The sequence below is a fragment of the Cupressus sempervirens genome, chromosome 3 (assembly GCF_028749045.1).
Source record: "Cupressus sempervirens isolate cs-2001-9-10 chromosome 3, ASM2874904v1, whole genome shotgun sequence".
Lineage (NCBI taxonomy): Eukaryota > Viridiplantae > Streptophyta > Pinopsida > Cupressales > Cupressaceae > Cupressus > Cupressus sempervirens.
In genome coordinates, this window is record NC_143120.1 from 876,042,398 (window position 1) to 876,061,910 (window position 19,513).

Sequence of the window (19,513 nt, forward strand, 5' to 3'; positions counted from 1 at the left end):
TAGATCATAAAACACCATGAACTTTCTCTCTTCCTAAACAAGAGCCAATATTCATATCATTTCTTATGGTTGCCTTCAATCTGTCCCCCAATTCTAACATTTCCAGGGCACAAGCAGCAATTGCATATCCATTTTCACATTCTACCCTTAAATCAAAATCGAAGAATATATAGCATCCAAAAATCAGATCAGTAAGGGCAGACATAAAGCTTCAAGTTGCAAGGAAGTAAGCTGCCAAATCAACAGCCAAGTAATGCAGGTTTTACTTCCTTAATCTTCTCCTGTATTTATTCTCAGAATACCAGGCAGATAGATGCGCAGGCTTGTGGTCAACATGCACTTACATTCTGCTATTCATATTGGACACCTTAGCACAAGGAGGGATTTGACAGCCATCAGCAGACTCGTGAGTCATATTTCAAATTCTAAGAATGCTTGTATTTATAGCAAGGCAAATTCCATAACTAGAGATTCCACAACCTCCTGAAATAGCCTATTGGTGCAACCAACTTTGATGGATGAAACAATTAAAATGATGAAAAATTCGCCACAAGAGAAAACGCCAGTTCAGTGTGGAAAAATTAAGACCTGTATTATTTAAGACATTTCTTTCAAAATGAATTTAACATGAAGGTTGGGCATATCGTAAATGAGGCAGTATGCCAAACGAGAAGGCAAACCTTGCTACTGTAGTTCAGAAGTTTGCTACATATATATTCAAGGCGAGAGAATAAATCAGGCTACAGAACTCCATTGAACGCATAAACAGTACTGTAGGCCATATACCAAGATAAATCAGCATCTCAAAGTATTCATGAGAAGCAACAAAAGTAATAGAAATTACAAATAAGGAAAATAACAAATATGGATGGATAAGTAGGAGATAATTCCACAGTAAGTCAAATTGTGATATTGCTATCAGGAAGGTCTCACAAGTTTGAATGAGACTTGAAGCTGCTCTTTCCCAAGCAAGCTGGTATATGCATAACAAAAAGATAACGGAATCTTATCAAAAATTCACCATATAGATTTCACACTCTTCAACTAGATTAATATTTGTGTGCATATACAAAAACTAGATCTGACAACTGTGAGGATGGTGGCTTTATCATTTGGCACCATCAAAAATAGTAAAAGTACATACTTGGGAAAACAGATATGACAATCATCATATTTTCCCATCGTGCCAAATGCACTAATAAAATTTTCACACTGACCCATGGTACCTTAACCCAAATTTTAGACTGCCGAGGTGGGATGATTCTTCGAAAAACTGTGTTACTGCTGCATTAATAGGGCACCACAGTTATCTCAAAATTTGGACTGCATGCATGCAAAAATATTCTGTCAAAATCTGACAGTCAACGCAGTGAAGTGCAAGGAATAAATGCTCCAAGCTAATAAATTCACAATGCACCACAACAATTTCACAAACCCCTTTACAATTAGTCTCCAGAAATTCAATTTCTTGCATCTGTAATTCTAGAGCCAAGAACCCCAGAACATAAGAAGAAACTTTGCTTGATAACAGCAACTGGTTCGAACTGGATTTAAAGAGTCAAAACTTGATGCAAAAAGTATAGCTTACAACAAAAAATATCCATAAGAGGAAACTGCAGCTGACAAAATCTACAGCCACTCAAGCAGCAGGGTGGCCTCTTATGGTTAAACACTTTTCTGTGTGAAATTCTTAAGTTCATGCCACACACACAGCAAATTGTCGTATGCATCTTCAGCAGTAAACTCCAAGCTGTTGTGAAGAGATTTATCATCTGGAGTTGCCAATACAGTCCTTAACCACTGCTCATGTAGGGTTGAAAATTCAGCCCTTTGCTCACTTGATTCAAAAGTGCTTGAAAGCCAAGATTTCATGACTTGACTAGCATCAAATGCAGCTTTGACCACAGATCTTGGCATTCCAGCGAGTAAGGCTACTTGCAAGCCATAACTTTCTGGTGATGCACCAGACCTTAGCTTATACAAAAAGACAAGGTACCTCTCAGTGTCAAAGAAATCCAAATTGAGACTGTCATTGGTTTTGATTGCTTTCTGTGACCCCAAATTAGACATTCCTGTGTAATCAGCAAATGTGGATTTTGCCTCAAATGAACACGACATGTGCATTAGACGTACACAAGGGTGAGAAGCAAACTCCTTAGTTAGAGGATGATAATGTGTAGCAAAAAGCAACCTACAATCTTTTGTTTCAACCAGATGTCGAAAAACCTACAATTCAAGAAAATTGATTATATTATATAATCATAAGTTATAACAAACTTGATCTGACATGAAAGCATGAAAATGACTGGGAAAGATAACCTGTTAAACACTAGGCTGTCATCAAACAGTGTAACAAAACTCAAGCCTTTGTACTCAGCTAGACAAAGTCGTACAAACAGTCTTAAGGCAGCTTGACTTACCGCATACGCAATTGCATATCCATCAAATGTAGATGTTCCTCGACCAAGTTCATCTAGCACTACAAGGGAGTGTTGTGTAGCATGTCGCAATACTGATGCTGCCTCCATGCATTCAACTAGAAATGTGCCTGCAAGAAAACATAAATCATTGCATCCCTTCATTATTTTTTTATGAATATTTAAAGATGGTTTGGGTATTTATTTAAATGCTCCAGTTGATATGTAATGATTTTAGAGATATCAAATCAATCTCAAACATATATTTCCATTAATATGATTTCAAATAACAATCAGTCACAAAACAGATAAGCATACTCACTTTCTCCTGACATTATGCGGTCACTTGCACCAAGACGTGTAAAAATAACATCTGCTGGGGACAGGATACATGATTCACATGCTACATAGCATCCAAGCTGGAAATCAAATTGCAAAACATGAATGACAAACACCTTGATAGCAAATAAGAACATTATTGTGACTTAATTTTCTAACTTTAACTTCACCTGAGCCATTATCACTGCTAAACAGGTAGCACGCAAGAGTGTTGATTTACCCCCCATATTTGGTCCTGTTAGAAGCATTGCACGGGGACACCCATATGCTCTCTCATTCCCAAGCTCTATATCATTGGGAACTGGCAGGCTTCCCTGCCCTCCTGCAGCATAAGGATGCCATAACCCTTTCATGCTGAGAATAGAACCTTTTTTTTCACCATGTAACATACTATTGTTTTCCTGGACAGAAACAAGAACTGGCCTGCATGCAGTTCCATTTGTTGAGATTGCTGATCTAGCAAAGGCTACCAGCACATCAACACAGCTTATGGCATCAACAATTCGTGACCAACAGGCTATCTCTTGAGTAAACAAGTTTTCAATTGAAATCAAACTTTCAACCCCATCCTCACCAAGATCCTTGTCCTGGCAAAGATAAACTACATTAGAGCTATAAAACTTGTACACTACTGTTCATTGTTGAACAATAAAAATAACAATAAGTCACATTGCCACTGTTTAAAAAGACAAGGAATCGCCTTCACAATTAAACAACCAAAAACAACCTCTAATTCAATGATTTAATGTAACCTCCCTGAAAGCACTGACAAATACTGAATTTTTTCTTTAAACTTGATATGAATATATTAGATCCTAACTGCCTTCACATGCAGCAGAATTACAACTGGGAAGTACCATATGCTTCTTAAGTATCAATGAGCCAAAACGATCACACACAAATCAAACTAATGAACAGAGTAATAGCATCATCTGCAAACTAAGAATTGAAGATCGGATGTTCACACATGAAAGACAAAACTGGCAGATAGCAATAGCATTTTCTGTGTGCAATTCAATCAGCAAAAGGACAAGTTGAAGATCTTTCACAAGCTAGATATGTAAGACCGCATGCAATGCTGAGACAAAGAAAAGGAAAGACAAAAGGGCAGATATTTATCTCAATCTACAGCCTGAAGCAGCCATAACTAACATTTCCAGTCAAGTATAAACCATTTCTGAGAAAAATGGATTAGACATGGTAAAAAAATAGCATTGGATTTCCGACTACAGTGCCACAACAATATTGACTGACCTGCTTTGGAACATTTGCATCAAAAGACAGTTTCTCTTCTATTATCAATTCAATCTGATCAAGTAGTTGGTTGAGCTGAATCATATTTCTCAAGGTTGATTTTTCCCAAAGCAAATGTGTTTTTGGAGGTCCATCCTGGTCTCCAATGTGAAGGACCTTTAATAAATCCATTCCATCTCGCAGTCCCTTGACAGCAGTGGCAAGTGTCTTAACCTACACACAGAATATAATACATAACACTACAATAACTATATAAATAAGCCAATAATATACGTTAGAGAATCAAGGTAACAAATTACCAACTTCAAATACAAAACTAGACAAGCTCTACAAACAATAAAGCTAAAACATTGTCCCTGGTACTTATAACAATGGACCAAAAGTAATACTCCTGCTAAACATGTAACTAGCTAAACTGACAAAGAAAAACAAAATTTGACAACAAGGATTTATCTAGAAGATTATTGAGTAAAAGCAGATAAATATATGGTTTCAATATAAGAAAATTCTAGTTTACAAAAACATTTAATGAGACAACAAAGGAAGTACCATGCAAAGCAGTCTCTAGTGCTTAACCATAAATATTGTTAGTAATATTAAAATGTCATGGCAATGGAAGTTGAATACTAATCAATGGGACAAAATCAAATTCTAGCGACAAAGAGGAATACCAGACACAAAACCAGAATTGTAGGGATATTAAACTGTGAGAATTATGGTTTGATAGCAGCAGAAAACTCACATCATAAGGATCAAATATTGAAAAGAAGGCAGATTAGATTAACATTATTACATTCAATACGGAAATTTATATGATATTCTGCTGACAAGGGATGGTAATCAAGGGCTGACATATCTACATATCAAACGACTCTCCATGATAGAGTACAATAGAATTAGACGGGACAATTCTACATGAGTAGTAAACATGTCTCCCATCAGAGACACCAAAGCAAGGCGCACTCGGCATAAAATTCACTCCGAAAATAATTGAAATTTTGAATGGGGAGTACTAGAAAACAACTATTACAGTGAATAGCAGTTGCCTTCTGTGCTGTGTTGAAGGGTATGCATGGTGAATGAAACATCCAGAACATATGGTAAAAACTTATTCTTTTTCAAAACTTAAAAACAGCTAGTTACTCAAGACGCCTGTAGTAGTTAGAAAAAAATGTTTGATAACATAAGGCATACATGGCAATGAAGAGCAACCAAACACATACGTACTCTTTGTTTAATTTTTCTAAGCCCAACCAAAGGCCCCAGGCCAGCAGATAATGTCCCTGCTGATCCCCTAACACGGGCAACAAGTCTTTCAAGATCCGGTAATTTTTGTAACCTTTCGCAGATACAAACTGCAATTTCTGGCCGAGTAATGAGCTCCTCCACAGCATCAAGCCTATAATTAATATCCTGAATATTACTCAAAGGATGGCAAATCCAACGTCTAAGAAGGCGTTTCCCAAAAGAAGTTGTACAATGATCAAGATATTTGAAAAGTGTCCCTGCAAAATGATGATCACCACCATTAGAATTTAAAATCCATAAATCTAGCAAACTCTTGAAACAGAAAATTTCAAAATTCAGAGATGCTTGTTTACAAAGATTTTGGAAAATAAACTAGTAAGCATGCCATAATATTAGGATAAAATCTAAACTAATCAACAATAATTAAATGCTGAGAAAAATTGCCATACCCATTGTGATAGTGAACTAACCTTCAACACTTCCATCTGCATTATTGTTGAAAATCTCAAGGTTTGAAAGAGTTTGACCATCTAGCCGAAGTGAACCCTTATAGACTTCATAAGGATAAACAACCCCATTGCAAAGAAGATCATCATCCAGCTAGCATTCACACAGAAAACACACAACAGCATGTCATTACTCAGATACAACAAACTTGCGACTATGCATGTAAAGGTAGATTAACAAAATTATCAGTCACCTTCATCCTATGCAGATGTATAACCAATCCTCCAAGGGCACTTGAGACAAGATTTTCATGGGTTGTACTTTCAACTACAGCATGCCATGATGTAGCACCAGATCCTTTCAAATATCCCTTTGTCTGGATCAACTGGAATACTGCAGAAGAATCCATGAAATCCAAGCCTGGTTGAAGAGCAGTCAACTCCAAACCCATAGATCCTGTCAGTCTTACAAAAATAAGTACGCTGTTTTTTTCTTATGTATACGGCTTATGCAATGTGCATTGTACCAATATTTTATTACTTTACCTGTTCTCATTCCGAAGTTATACCTATCACAAAAAATAAAGGAAACAACCAATGATCCAATCCACATTTAAATTTTTAATACATCATATAAATGTCTAGCTAAAATTTGTATGTCATGAACAGCTAAACTTGTAGAAATTTTAGTGTATACACTTATGAGACTGCCATTCGTAATGCCAACGAACATAGGTTTGACTCTTAGGGCCCATCTGGTTGCAGGCATAGGAATCAGAAATTAGAATGAAAATGGGAATAGAGAATAGGAATGGAAAATGACAATGAGAATATGGTAATCTTGTGTTTGGTTGTGCAAAACTGATATTAGTAATTTATTTAAATTTTTTAATAGTATATAGCAAACTGCCGTACACAATGCATTCAAACGATTGAAATTACTCTGACCGAAATACCCTATGCTGCTCAGGATGAATACATTAGCAGGACAATATGGCATCTCATTGGGGTAAATTATGGTTAGGCTGTAAGGCAGCGTTAATTCAAACGACAGATACCTGATTACGGAGTTCACAATAGGGATTGTTCATTACAGAGCAGCACCTGAGAAATGCCAGTCAACAATGATTTGGAATAGCAATGTAAAAAAGGAGGTCACGATATGAATGAATAAATTATTTATTTTCCCATTTGAACTATGCAAGGCATGTACATCTATTGGTTCGAATGGAGATCACTATTTGAGGGGGGCGGTACTTAAAATACAGATGGAAAACCTACACTGGTTTATATATGAGCTTTGTTCTTCCTTTGAAATGATTGTATTTTGTGAGCTGTGTGGGCACGTATACTGAAGACGAAGGGGCATGATTTTTGAATCAAGATGTGAATCACTATTTCTGTACAGTGCTTGGCCACTATTTTCAATCATAGCCAGCGATTTTCCCATTGATTTGGGTATCAATAAAATTTAAGGGAATCCACCATTAATGGGCTGAGCACACAATCTTCTCAATGTGCATTTGGTAGTGATGGAGCATCATTTATCATTGGCTACGCAGGTTCAACAGGAGCTTGAAATTGGGGCCTGTCACAAGTGGATCTGAAATTATTATCAAATAAGAAAAAATCAAATGGGAATAGGATTGGCCTATTCCAATAACAGGTTTTTTTTGGAATGGAAATAACCTCATTTTGGGGTCAAAATGGGGATACGTATTCCTATTCCTAATCCCAATTTGATGCACCAAACAAAGAATACAAAACAAATTCTAATTTTCTATTCCTAATCCCATTGTATTTCAGCAAACAAACGGGCCCTTAGGATTCATGGAGGTATGGTGTAAACTATAGAGATTACTAATGACAAAAGAGCAGCATTGAATTATTGACATATTAGCATTCTTTTTGTTTCTGGTTGATTGTAACTTGTAACACAATTTTCTTATTAAAATTACATCATATATGGGGTGATTTACGTCATATATGGGGTGATTTTATCCCGAATATTTTTTCAACAAAATAAGGTAGTGTTATGAGAAATAATACTAAGCAGGTAGTTGTGATTGATGTTGGCATTTACCCTAGACCAACATTAGTTATACAAGATGGCATAAATGAAGATGTCATATCACTTTTAAAAATTAAAAATACTAACCACCAACCAGGATTGCATTGCAAAGTGATTGAAAATCAAACTTATTTTTCAATCAAAGAGCTTGACAAGTTCAAATGATTGCAGTCCCCAATAAATTCATCTGTGCACTGATTATAAATCAGCATAATATACTTTTTTAAACCAAATATGAAAAACATTAGTAATTTCCAATAACTAAGGAATATTGATCTGTAAGCTTACATTAAAAGCTCTCAAATAGTTCTACACTTACGGATTGCAAAAAGTTAACAACTTAAATCAACTTCCATTTGAATGCAATTAGTGTTATAGTTCTTATAAACAAGGGGAGAGTCCTCAAACAAGCATTTAAACACCATTAAATATATCTATGTTACTGAATCAACCTAAAAATGTTTGTTTCTAAGTACAAGTTATACCAGAAACTGGGTACATAATGGAATCAATTGTGGGACAAAGTTCAATTTGGAGCAGTTGAATTTTCCTACAAAAGCTGCAGCTCAAAACCTAAGTGATATGAGCTTGATGTGGCAAATCCAAAATATTTACAAATGTTTGTAATGTGGCTAATGAGTTTGTGGGTCTAATGACACATGTTTGTCACCTCAGGAAGTGAAATAAACTCCTTAGAAGTATCAAAATACATCAGTTTTAACTTTTTGGAAGTATACAAGTTCATCTTCTTTCTCAAGATGCTCTAGATCACCAGAAGTCTTCAACAATCCTACACATGTCCTCTACTACTCTCACATGAAAGAACAGCTTGATTGAACTGCCTTGACTGAAATGAAGAAAAACCAGCATTCACTCATAAACACAACCGTTATACAGATCTCATCTGCGACATATTTTATCATTTTCCTAGAGGATGAGGTTCTGGAGAAAAACCTAGAATGCTTGTTTCCCTATTTACCCCATCCCTTGTGGAGGGCCGAGCCCACTTCAAGTAGAAGTGTGCAAGGGAGGATCAGGTTGATCTGTGGTTGGGTTGTTAAACTCCCTCCCCACCCCATGTCAAAGCCAATCAGGGAAGCCTAATTCTCTGCTTCTTAAGGCTCTGTAAGTACTTTTTCAATTTATCATTATACTATTTTAATTGTTTAGGTAGAAATGTAAGTTTCCATAGTAACTAATTTGCTTTCCTGCCTAGAAATAATGAGAAGTTACTCTTAATGCTGTTGCTTCCTTAAGTTGGTCTGAATTTATGCATTTGCAAGTTCATTTATGATTTCATGGTTTATTTATTTCTGAAGTTAGTCACTTCAACTTATTCCTTGTTTTTTGTTTTTTTTCTTTGTAAGAATTAGCCACTGTTTTAGACATATTCTTGTTCAAACATTTTTGGCTGTTACAGATTGGGTGGGGGGTAGTCTAACTTCCCAAGACTCTTGTCCAGAGGCTTTGACGGGTTATGCTCTGTTTGTGTCTCCTTTCTGGATGTGTGTTCACATAGGTTTATAGCTGGTGTTGTAAGCTGGTAGTGTTCGGGTGATTTCCGCAGGGGGATGTTTGAGTGGTGGTTGAGAGGTAGGCGGGTAGATTCTGCAGGTAACGGCCAGATGGTTGTCAGTGGTGTACTTTATCCTTTGTAATTACTCCTATGTACTCTATTTCAGTAGATATTAATGGAATAATTATTATGACCGATCTAAAAACAAAACAAAGAATCAAAAGCCAAGATAGTTTCCAAATGGCAACAGCCATAAATGTGTACATAAAAAATTGTTATTGCCTACAATTAGCTACAATAAAAAGACTAAAGAAAAACACAATCGTATAAAGAACTGTACTGAACATTGTAGACTAAGAATCGTATAAAGAACTCTACTGAACATTGTAGACAAAGATATTAGCTACAATCCCCATACCATAAGATATTTGTGCAACTGAATTCTGCATGAACACCCCAAATGGTGGGGTCCATAAGATATAGATAACCAGACACAAATTCAGATTGATCAAAAGTGCTGTAAAAGCAATATCTTAGTGCTCCAAATTTTCATTGCCCTCATTAATTAATCATCACGCTTGTTAGCATTTTTTAGATCTCATTATCAAATTAGTACTTCTTTCTGTTTTTTGAACTACGTGAAGATTTGATAACACTTTCGTAAATGAAATCATCTTTTCTGCATCACAGGAAATGCCAAATTCACTAATATCCACAAATTAAGTAATACTTTGCTCCTATATCAGATACATAGATCTTCTAAAGGTTTAATTTTTACCTAAACTAGTGTACTTTTTTAGTGCCTTCTGAGTCTCTTTGGAAAGTCCTGCAATGAGCATTGAGTTATTCCTTCAAATGATTTGTACCAATGCTTTTAAACTTTTAAGAAATAAAATGAACTAGCATGCCATCGTCAGTTTTGGAAACAAACAAGCAACAAAAGATATAGAAAGTGTACCTCCAAGCTCAAATAGTAGCTCACGAGGAGATACCTGGATTGAAAACAAATCAAAATTTCAATCTAATCAATATGACTATTGAAAGTACATTTAGTGCAAAATTAATTGGAAAATCTGATAAAGGAAGAAAACAAAGACTACTTCTAATACCCACTTGCATAAGCAATGCTCCTAAAGCAGAACGAGATGAATCATCAGATATTGAGCCAACAAAGAATTGACAAGCTGCAGCATCAACAAAAGCAAAACCATATGCGACAGAACCATCATTTGCCCTGTCAAATGATTCCTGGATGTATGACCACAAAAACAGTGGCAATAAGTTAAAAGAGGCAAAACAATTCCCTTTCAAGAAGGATTAATGATTTTAGCATATTTCACTCAGAAACATAAATTATATATAGTCACAAACCAATCGAGCAAGTGTTTCAAAACAACAATTATAATTTCAATTAATCGCCCAAGGTCTAAAAGGACAATTCTAAAGAGAACCTAAAGCTGTTTGGATAAACTCTTTTTACTCAAGATATTGCCTGTTATTGATGCAGTCACAAAGGGAGGATCAGAAAGAAGAACTGTTCAACTGTGCAACCATGAGTTAACGTGGAAAACTTTTCATGAACAAAAAAGGAACTTCTCTTGATTCAATACAACAGAATGATTGCAACATGCCCATTCACCTGGTACAATAAAATTAATGATTGGCTCACATGTCAACACAGGCTTATTACAAGCTTACATGCAAATAGTGAAACTTATATCTAATGTTATGAATTCAAACCTCAACAACCTGACTCACTTTCTAACCTACAAGGAACTAAGACTTGAGAACTAAAACTCTTTTAGTTAATTTTCCATGAATGCAAGATATATATATATATATATATATAGTGTGTGTGTGTGTCTGTGTCTGTGTCTGTGTGTATCTATGTGTGTGTGTGTCTCTCTGTGTGTGCGTGCGTGCGTGTGTGTCCGTGCATGCGTGTGTGCATGTATGTGTGCATCTCTGTGTGCATGTGTGTGTGCGCATGTGTGCATGTGCGTGTGTGTCTATGTGTGTGTCTGTGTGTCTGTGTGTTTGTGTTTGTGTGTGTGCGTGCGCGTGTGTTTGCATGTGCGAGTGCATGTGTGTTTGTGTGTGCGCATGCGCGTGTGTCTGTGTGTGTGTGTGTGTTTGTGAATGTGTGTGTTTGTGCATGTGTGTGCATGTGTGTGTGTGTGTGTCTATGTGTGTTTGTGTGTGTGTCTGCGTGTGTCTCTGTGTGTGTCTGTGTTTGTGTGTTTGTGTGTTTGTGTGCGCATGTGCGTGTGTGCGTACGTGTGCATGTGTGCGCGTGTGCGTGCATGCGTGCGCGTGCGTGTGTGAGTGTGTGTCCCAAGCTTAAACAATGATTCATGTTGGTTGCAGGGTATCCCAGAACTCAATGTTTTGTGAAATATGTAGGTAGACCTAAAAGGCTAAATCCAAGGATGAAGCTCCAAGAGTTGGTGAGATTCATTTTGGATTCATTTGAAGGTTACCCTAGTCCCATGTGACTTATAATACGTTGAAATCAATACCACAAGCTGCAAAAAGATTTTTCAAATTTCACCTGATGAACTTAATGTCAACTACTCTGCACAGTGATCTTCTGGAGATAGTAACTTTCTATAAACTGATCAGAAGCGCCTACAATCTAGATATGTTGTGAATAAGACATTATATAATTTTTATTTTTATTCCCAAACAAAATTGAGGTTAAGCAAGGAAATGCATTAGGGTTCACTAGAATGCCCCTAGATCAAATACCTCAGGTTATTTGAAAAGTGAATCCCACAATTCGCTGGTTTTGTAGATAATCCAAATTGTTCCACCTTATCTTGTGAAATCCTTGATGAATCTTCTGTTCGTTTTCCTTTCCATTTAACAAGATATTTCGCATACAATCTATTTCTAGTGCTGTGCCCAATTTTGCTATCCACATTTTCCTCTATTTTCCCCTATGGTTGATCCAGCAGTTATTCCTAAAAACAATCTTTTGTATTGCTACTGCTTGATTGTCCTTCACAATATTGTTGATATATTCCAATAACTTGACCTCGAGGATTTCCAAAATCATTTTTTTCTAAGAACCTTAATGGACCAGACTTCCTTATCTTTAGCTACAAACTTTTGTCTTGTTGATGTTTGATTGTCCTTCACAATATTGATTGAGATCTTCCAATAACTCAACTTCATTAGGATTTCCAAAATCATTTTTCCGAAGAACCTTAATGGACCAAACTTGCTCATCTTTAGCTTATTTAATGTGCCATGATTTCATCCCCCAACTGCGAATTCCGTGTCTTCACTTTTCATCTGCTTGACTCTTGTATTTGCAGTTCATCATGTCCAAGTGTTCTCTGGCCTATTTGTGAATTGTTCCATGCATCATGCAGATTCCTTTGCTTTAATACTCCTTTTATCTTCCTTGGTAATGTCTCTAGCTTCCACTACTCCTCTTGAATGCAATCCAATCACTATCTCAAATGATGTGTTCCTTGTACTTATATTCACTGAGTTATTGTATGTGAACTCTGCTTGCACTAGAATCACATCCCAGTTTTCTATCATCTCTTACTAAACATCTAAACAAGTTGCCCAAACTCCCGTCTAATACATCTATTTGTCTATGAATATATGGATAAAATGTTGAACAGAATTTGAGGTCTATTTTCATCCATAATGTCTTCTATATATATCTTGTGAGCTTGGTGTCTTTGTCTGAAATAACGCTCTGTAATAATCCATGCAAGCTCACAATTCCCCTAAGAAATAGATCGACAAGATGCATAGCATCATGTGGTTTCCTACGAGGAATGAATGAACCATTCCAGAAAAATTATCCACTGCTACAAAATATTGAATTATGTCCACTTTTTGTTGTTACAATATTTCATTTTTCATAAATGGGTAATTACAAATGGAGACTAGAAAGGAATCCCACACGACTTTGTAAATTACATAACACAGAAACAATTTTTGACGATAAAATCAAAAAACAAAACATGATTTTTTAAGGACAAAAATTTATAAAACCCTCCCAGAATTTTAAACAGGAAAATAATATGAAAACTCTTCTGAATTGTTTGTGGAAAAAATTATGAAAACCCTTACTGAATCTTTAATGGGAAATATTTATTAAAACCCACCAAAAAAAAATTTAGGGACAATTTTAAACCCACCATAGAAACCTTATAAAACCCCTAATAGAAACCTTCACACAGCAAAACACCAGACTTTGCATGATAAAACATCACATGTAAGGATATGCAACTTGCAAAATTTGTTGACTTTGCTCAAACCAGGAAAACATGCGACAAAAACCCTTGACCAAGATTGCAATTTTCAGCAAAATATCTTTGTATCCAAGCTGTTTCTTTTATTTTGATTTTTTACGTGTCTGTTTGGGGTTCCATTTTTATTTATTATGGTTCTTGCAATCTCTCTGGTTCCTTTTTTGGCATGTGTTGACTTCTTGATATCTCCTTTGACCTTTCTCCATTCTCATCAAACTCCCCATTTTTAGAGAGTTTCAGTCTGCACCACATCTCATTTTCTCCTTTTGCTTTATATCTTTCATCTTGATGATGGATCACAGAGTGTGATCCAAAACGTTGATGAAAAAAATTCTTACACAATCGATTCCAGAAACAACTACTGAAAAAACCTTCAAATCGGCCAATGAATTTGTAAAAACAATTTAAAAATTCAGGAGTAAATCCAGAACAAAAAGGGCTATAATTTTTTCTTTAAAGTAATTAGTCAATACTTAAAGAAGCCCATTGACCCGCTATGATACCATGTTACAATATTTCATTATTTATAAACAAGTAATTAGAAATGGAACGTCTTATACAGAGAATAATTAAGAACTGTATAGAAACGTACTAAAAAGCTAACAGGAAAGTTTTAATGTTATCTAAAAACTAAATACTAAGATGACCATTAAAGAAACATTACAATATTCTAATGCGTGTCTTTGGCAATCCCAAATATGATAACCCAGCTTGTGTCTTCTCAAGGTCTCTCTGGTATTGTCAAAGGCTTCTACAATCTTGTCTTATGACAACTCCCTTTGTTAAGTACTTGGCAAGTTTTGCACTCTTGAACATATTTCATACATCCTCATATATTTGAGGCCAAAGGTAATGCTCACTTACCAAGGCCACCATATTTGTCAATGTCAAACTGTTCTGTTAATCCGCCACTATGTTTCTCCTTAATCAAATTCTCTCACATTGCACCCCTAAGAATGCATAGTGCGTTACCCTTGAATAACATATTGCCTTGGAAGAAAAAATCTAGCTACTTGCATCTATTTATTGACACTGGTTCTCTACTTAATTTCCATGCTCCCACAATATCTAGATCAAACTCATGCGAGTGTTTCAACTCTTCAAATCCCACTACCGCTATCTTCATCTCTGTCAACAAGTCTCTACTACTTAAAATGCATTTGCTACCTTGTTTGATTTCCTACCCATGTTTCAATACAGAAGTATAGCTCTGTATGAACGCAACCTGGCTCGCATGTCGTTGGTTCAATTTTCCTTTGACTATTCAAGAATAGTAAGGTTTGATAGTCAATATATAGTACAAATTCCTTAGATGCAAATAATCTTTCCATTTCTTCAGGTCTTGAATCATGGCATAGAGCTCCTGATCATAGATAGAGAATCTCTTCTTTGCATCATTAAACTTCTCACTGAGATATGCCATTTCTCTCCCTTCTTGACGCAACACTGGTCCTATAGCACTTCTACTAGCAACACAGTCAACTTGTTCTTTCTGTCAGCTGATCTGAAGTTGCCGAAATTTGGATATGTTGTGAATGACAAGTTGTGCAACTCTATCTCTGCCACAAGTCCAATTGAGGTTACACAATCATATGTGGTAGAATTCATTAGGATGCTCTTGCATTGTTTATCCTCAGAAAGAAGACACCAAAATCTATCATTCATTCAATGACAAAGAATAGGTATGTTCCATGTTTCTCCCACAGTTTGTAGTCTTATTGAGGCACATGTCATGCATAGCATCATCAAGTTTTATGATATTGCTATCAGGATTTAACCGTGTAGTTTTTTGAGTCAAACTCATTGACCCACATATCATGAGTAGTGATTCACACATGAATCCATCTCTCACGAAAAAACTACATAGTTATATCCTGATCGCAATATCATAATTTGACTTGCTCATCAAGTTTGTCCATTCTCTCCCTAATTTTACTACAGCTTACAAGCACAACATTTCTGAGTGGCTCATCAATAAAAAAGTAACGACTGCCATGACAACAAGGCCTATTGTCATTATGTTGTCATACTTTTACATGGGTAATCAATTTTACCCTTGACATTCAATCTGCCAGTTCCCAGCTTTTATTAATGACTTTGAGATTTCAAAAGACCCTAAAATGAATATTTGTGAATCTGCAAATTCGTGAAAAGCATATAACATTAAAGAAATACCATTTTGTGTCCCCAACATTTCAATCATCATGGCCATTTTTCAAAGATTCGTCAGCTATTCCAGGCAAGTTTTTTTTTCTTGCAAGAGGTACCCAAGTGAATCTGAACCCTGCGAGATGTAATTTACAGCTTCGTAGCTCCCCATAGATCCCAATTTTTAAAAAAATTTAAAGCAATGTGAACAATAGAATATATGAAAACAGACATTTACGATCCTATCTTTGGAAATTATGGTGGCTAGATCTGGCTAGATCTTTAGTATTGTATATTTATGATTTCGTCGAAGAATGGTATAGATTAATGCTTAATAGTTAGAGTATCCATAGGAGTTGGAACACAATTAATTTGAAGAGTTGAATAAGAAAAATATGCTGATTATTACTTTCATGCAAAGATGCAAAAGCAGAAAACATTGATTTTGAGTAATATAAAGTACATCAAGATCTCATCAAACACTGGAGGAGCATCTTGTAACACAAGGCTGAAACCAAATGGCATAATATTGATGGAAGAAGTAAAGCTAAGCCACCTCTTTCAAGGCAAGGAGATGAACTGCTTCAGCCTTTAAGTTTTCATGTATTGCTGTCGACGGTGTTGAAATATGAACCAGCTCTCGCTGGACTGTCTGCAATATTATTAAGAAAGATAAATTAGGCAGCTTGAAAATATTAACAATGTTACACAATCATTTCAATGGCCTGTAGATAACTATCTAGATCTATGAAGATTTTCCAGGAAAACAATAAGCCTTTTTTATTATATGATAAAAGCGCATGATTTAATATATGAGATTATTTATCTTGACACATTAGCAAGGGATAACCTTATTATTCTCCTAGGGGCAAGCATGCACCACATTTCAGATTACGTATAATTGAGCAATAGTATTTAGCAACAATACAGCCTCGCTTCTGTCTGGACTCAGAACATGTATAGGAAACAAGATTCATCGTGAAACTAGATTAAGTTCATTCCAGTACAGAGCTATTAATCCTACTTACAGCTGTGGAGCCCCTTTTTGCCTTAGCCTGCTCTGTGGTTTCAAGTTGTTCAATCCTCCCAACCTTGTACCTGAAGAATACTAGCATTAATATCATATAACCTTGAAAAATATCAAAAATCAAGAGTGCATAATAAAAGATTTGCACAAGAGAGAATACTGCACCCCCGTTCAAGCAACTTCAGAATAGCCTCTTCAATTCCACTTTCGGGGACACCAACCTGAACAGGTATATAATTAAAGTTACAAACCATTACAGCATTTTCTAAAAATAAAAAACAAATTGACCAAGTAAAACATGATTTACCAGAAAATTATTATAAATAATGTTTAAGTGAAACTCAAGCATGGAGCTAAATGGAGCAAAGTAAAAATTTAAACAATAGTATTAGAAAAGCAATGCTATTAATGTTAGGATTAACATTGCATTAAGCTGTTAAATAAGTTTAATCAGAACACAATCTCTATCATAAAAGTGTAACAAAACTATCACAAATAAATTTTGATGCTCTATTGAACTGAAGTACAGCATGCAACTTCTGAATCTTTATGATTCCTGTATGAAAATGCAAACCTGGACTAATATCTCAAGGACAGACTTTTGAGAGAGGAAAAAGTGTTTGCAGCTTTGAAAAAGACAAAAAATGTTATAGATTAGCATAGATTTGAAACTTACATAATGGAATTAAAGGAGGCTAATAATTCTACACAAGGTATGCACTTAGCCTAGCAACTACTTGTCTTTCACCATATTCAAATTTGCTGGCAATTACAATTAATTTAAATACAAGCAATAGATCTTTTGTTTTATGATGGGTAATACAACAGTTTATTATCTACAAGGCTACTTGACACGAACAAGATGACTAATAACTGTGCAATGGACTATAGCATATGAGAACTGTGAGGCACAATACTCCCAAAATCAAACTTTAATTATTTTTCAGCTGATAGTACTAAGGTTTATGCAGGTTCTTCCTTTGAACACAAAGCGGGCCCTCAGAATAAAGGATGTCTGCAAAAGGAAATGAATTTCATCTAGCTAATAGAGCTAGAGAACATTAGTTTGATGGAGAGAAATGGGGTTTATAGTTCTTGATTCCTGCACTTAGCAATGAACAGAAGTCTGTCAATAACCAGAGCTCTGCTAATAAAAGTACAGGAGAAAAGATTGGACTGCATTGAATAGAAAGAAAATTGTTCAGGTTTTCATCTAAGAGAAATGAAGGGAGAATATAGAAGAGAAGAAAAAGGGAAGAAGAAATTCCGTGAAAGAGACCAATCTGCAGCAACAATGTAAATGAATCATCTACTTTAAATGGTCAAAAACTTTTTAAAATGACGATCCAGATCAGTCATACCAGAGAGGCAAACTGATAAAATCAGATTCTCGAAGTAATCAAATCAGAGACCCAAGCTGAGCAAATTAGAGTGCCAAAGCAATCAAAAGGCTCAATGTCATTGTTCGAGTGGGGATGAAAATTGACAAAACAGCTAAGTCACCGAATTGGAGTGAGGTATGGGTATGTGGGCATAATATGCTGCTACACCGAAAAAAATTGGGTGGGCTGGGTGCATTCTGGGTACATCCATACAAAAGACATATAGAAGTCATATATGTATGTTAGTGGGTGAAGATTCTCTACAGAGGAGAAGACAAGCTAAATGGCAGGTTCCTCCCCCTGGTGGTGTTAGAGTCTCCAACTAATGTTCTACAAAATCCAAAAGGTTGTCATCCCCTATCAACAGACAACTGGACTCAGTGGCTAACAAACAAGGCATGAAAGCCTTCTGCACTTTATGCTCTACCAAACTTATAGAAGTATACCTTTGAACCTTGAAACTCAACAGTCAACACTATTCAAATATACATGTGCCATAACAAGGCAGATTACCCAATGAAATTATGCCAAAGGCAATAAACATAGCTTCCAATTTATTAATTTCTTGGCAAATATCATCAATTCACAATCCAGGGTAAACACTACACTTTATCTACTCCTAAAATAGAGATTGAAATTTGATTTGATTTTGAGATTTTCTTCTGTAGCAATGTTGATTCAACATCCTACAATAGTGCTTATTCCACTGGGGCAAAGAGCCGCATAAAATGAGTTTCATACAAATCCCTCAGCAGGTAAAAATAGAAATCAGGAATTAACAAATATACAATACCTTGCATTAAAGTCATCACAGATTGACATCACATTCTACTTCTAAATCCATAATGCACCCATATTCATTGTCAATATTTTTAAACATTTAATTCTCTCCTTGAAAGAAAGCTAAAAATGACATGGGCTCATAAGAAATGAGTCGACAAACTCAAACATCCTTTATATTTAAATTCAGAAGAAAGTTTGAGTTCATGTAGGAGATAATGAAATGACAGAATGATATCCCTCCATTCCTGAAATTATTATTGCACCAATAAATTCCACACAACTTAAGACATTAGACTTACACCCTAAAAGTTCTGCTTTATTCTATTATAATGTCTAAATATCATTTGCAGAAGAAGCAAATATAATCCTAGTATCCTTTATAAAACAAAGGATGCAAACAAGCTTCAGATCATTTACAAATCAGATCACAATACTATCCTAACTAATCTCCAGCTAGACAAAGAAGCCTTGCGAGATTGTTAAGCTCAAATACAGCAAAGAAATGGAGAATCAAATCTTCAAATGGTTGTGAATGAAGCCAAAAATCCTTGTGGTGTGTCTCCCTCAGAGCATTCAGGAATCTGAACAGAAAAACTGAAAAAAGC

General features: G+C 35.6%; 1 protein-coding gene across 1 annotated transcript in view; it reads right to left on the bottom strand.

Annotated features, from left to right (window-relative positions):
* Positions 1 to 847: 847 nt before the first annotated feature.
* MSH7 (MUTS homolog 7) overlaps positions 848 to 19,513 on the bottom strand; it is a 51,625-nt gene continuing 32,959 nt past the window's right edge. Inside the window, exons 4-17 of the mRNA XM_089822266.1 lie at positions 16,909 to 16,964; positions 16,745 to 16,814; positions 16,273 to 16,368; positions 10,405 to 10,539; positions 10,250 to 10,283; positions 10,070 to 10,117; positions 5,959 to 6,161; positions 5,729 to 5,858; positions 5,238 to 5,515; positions 4,011 to 4,223; positions 2,927 to 3,343; positions 2,740 to 2,836; positions 2,421 to 2,548; positions 848 to 2,226 (exon numbers count right to left, since the gene is read on the bottom strand). Of these exons, the coding sequence (XP_089678392.1) occupies positions 1,666 to 2,226; positions 2,421 to 2,548; positions 2,740 to 2,836; positions 2,927 to 3,343; positions 4,011 to 4,223; positions 5,238 to 5,515; positions 5,729 to 5,858; positions 5,959 to 6,161; positions 10,070 to 10,117; positions 10,250 to 10,283; positions 10,405 to 10,539; positions 16,273 to 16,368; positions 16,745 to 16,814; positions 16,909 to 16,964 (2,466 nt within the window). The 3' untranslated portion in view covers positions 848 to 1,665. The remainder of the gene's footprint in view (positions 2,227 to 2,420; positions 2,549 to 2,739; positions 2,837 to 2,926; positions 3,344 to 4,010; positions 4,224 to 5,237; positions 5,516 to 5,728; positions 5,859 to 5,958; positions 6,162 to 10,069; positions 10,118 to 10,249; positions 10,284 to 10,404; positions 10,540 to 16,272; positions 16,369 to 16,744; positions 16,815 to 16,908; positions 16,965 to 19,513) is intronic.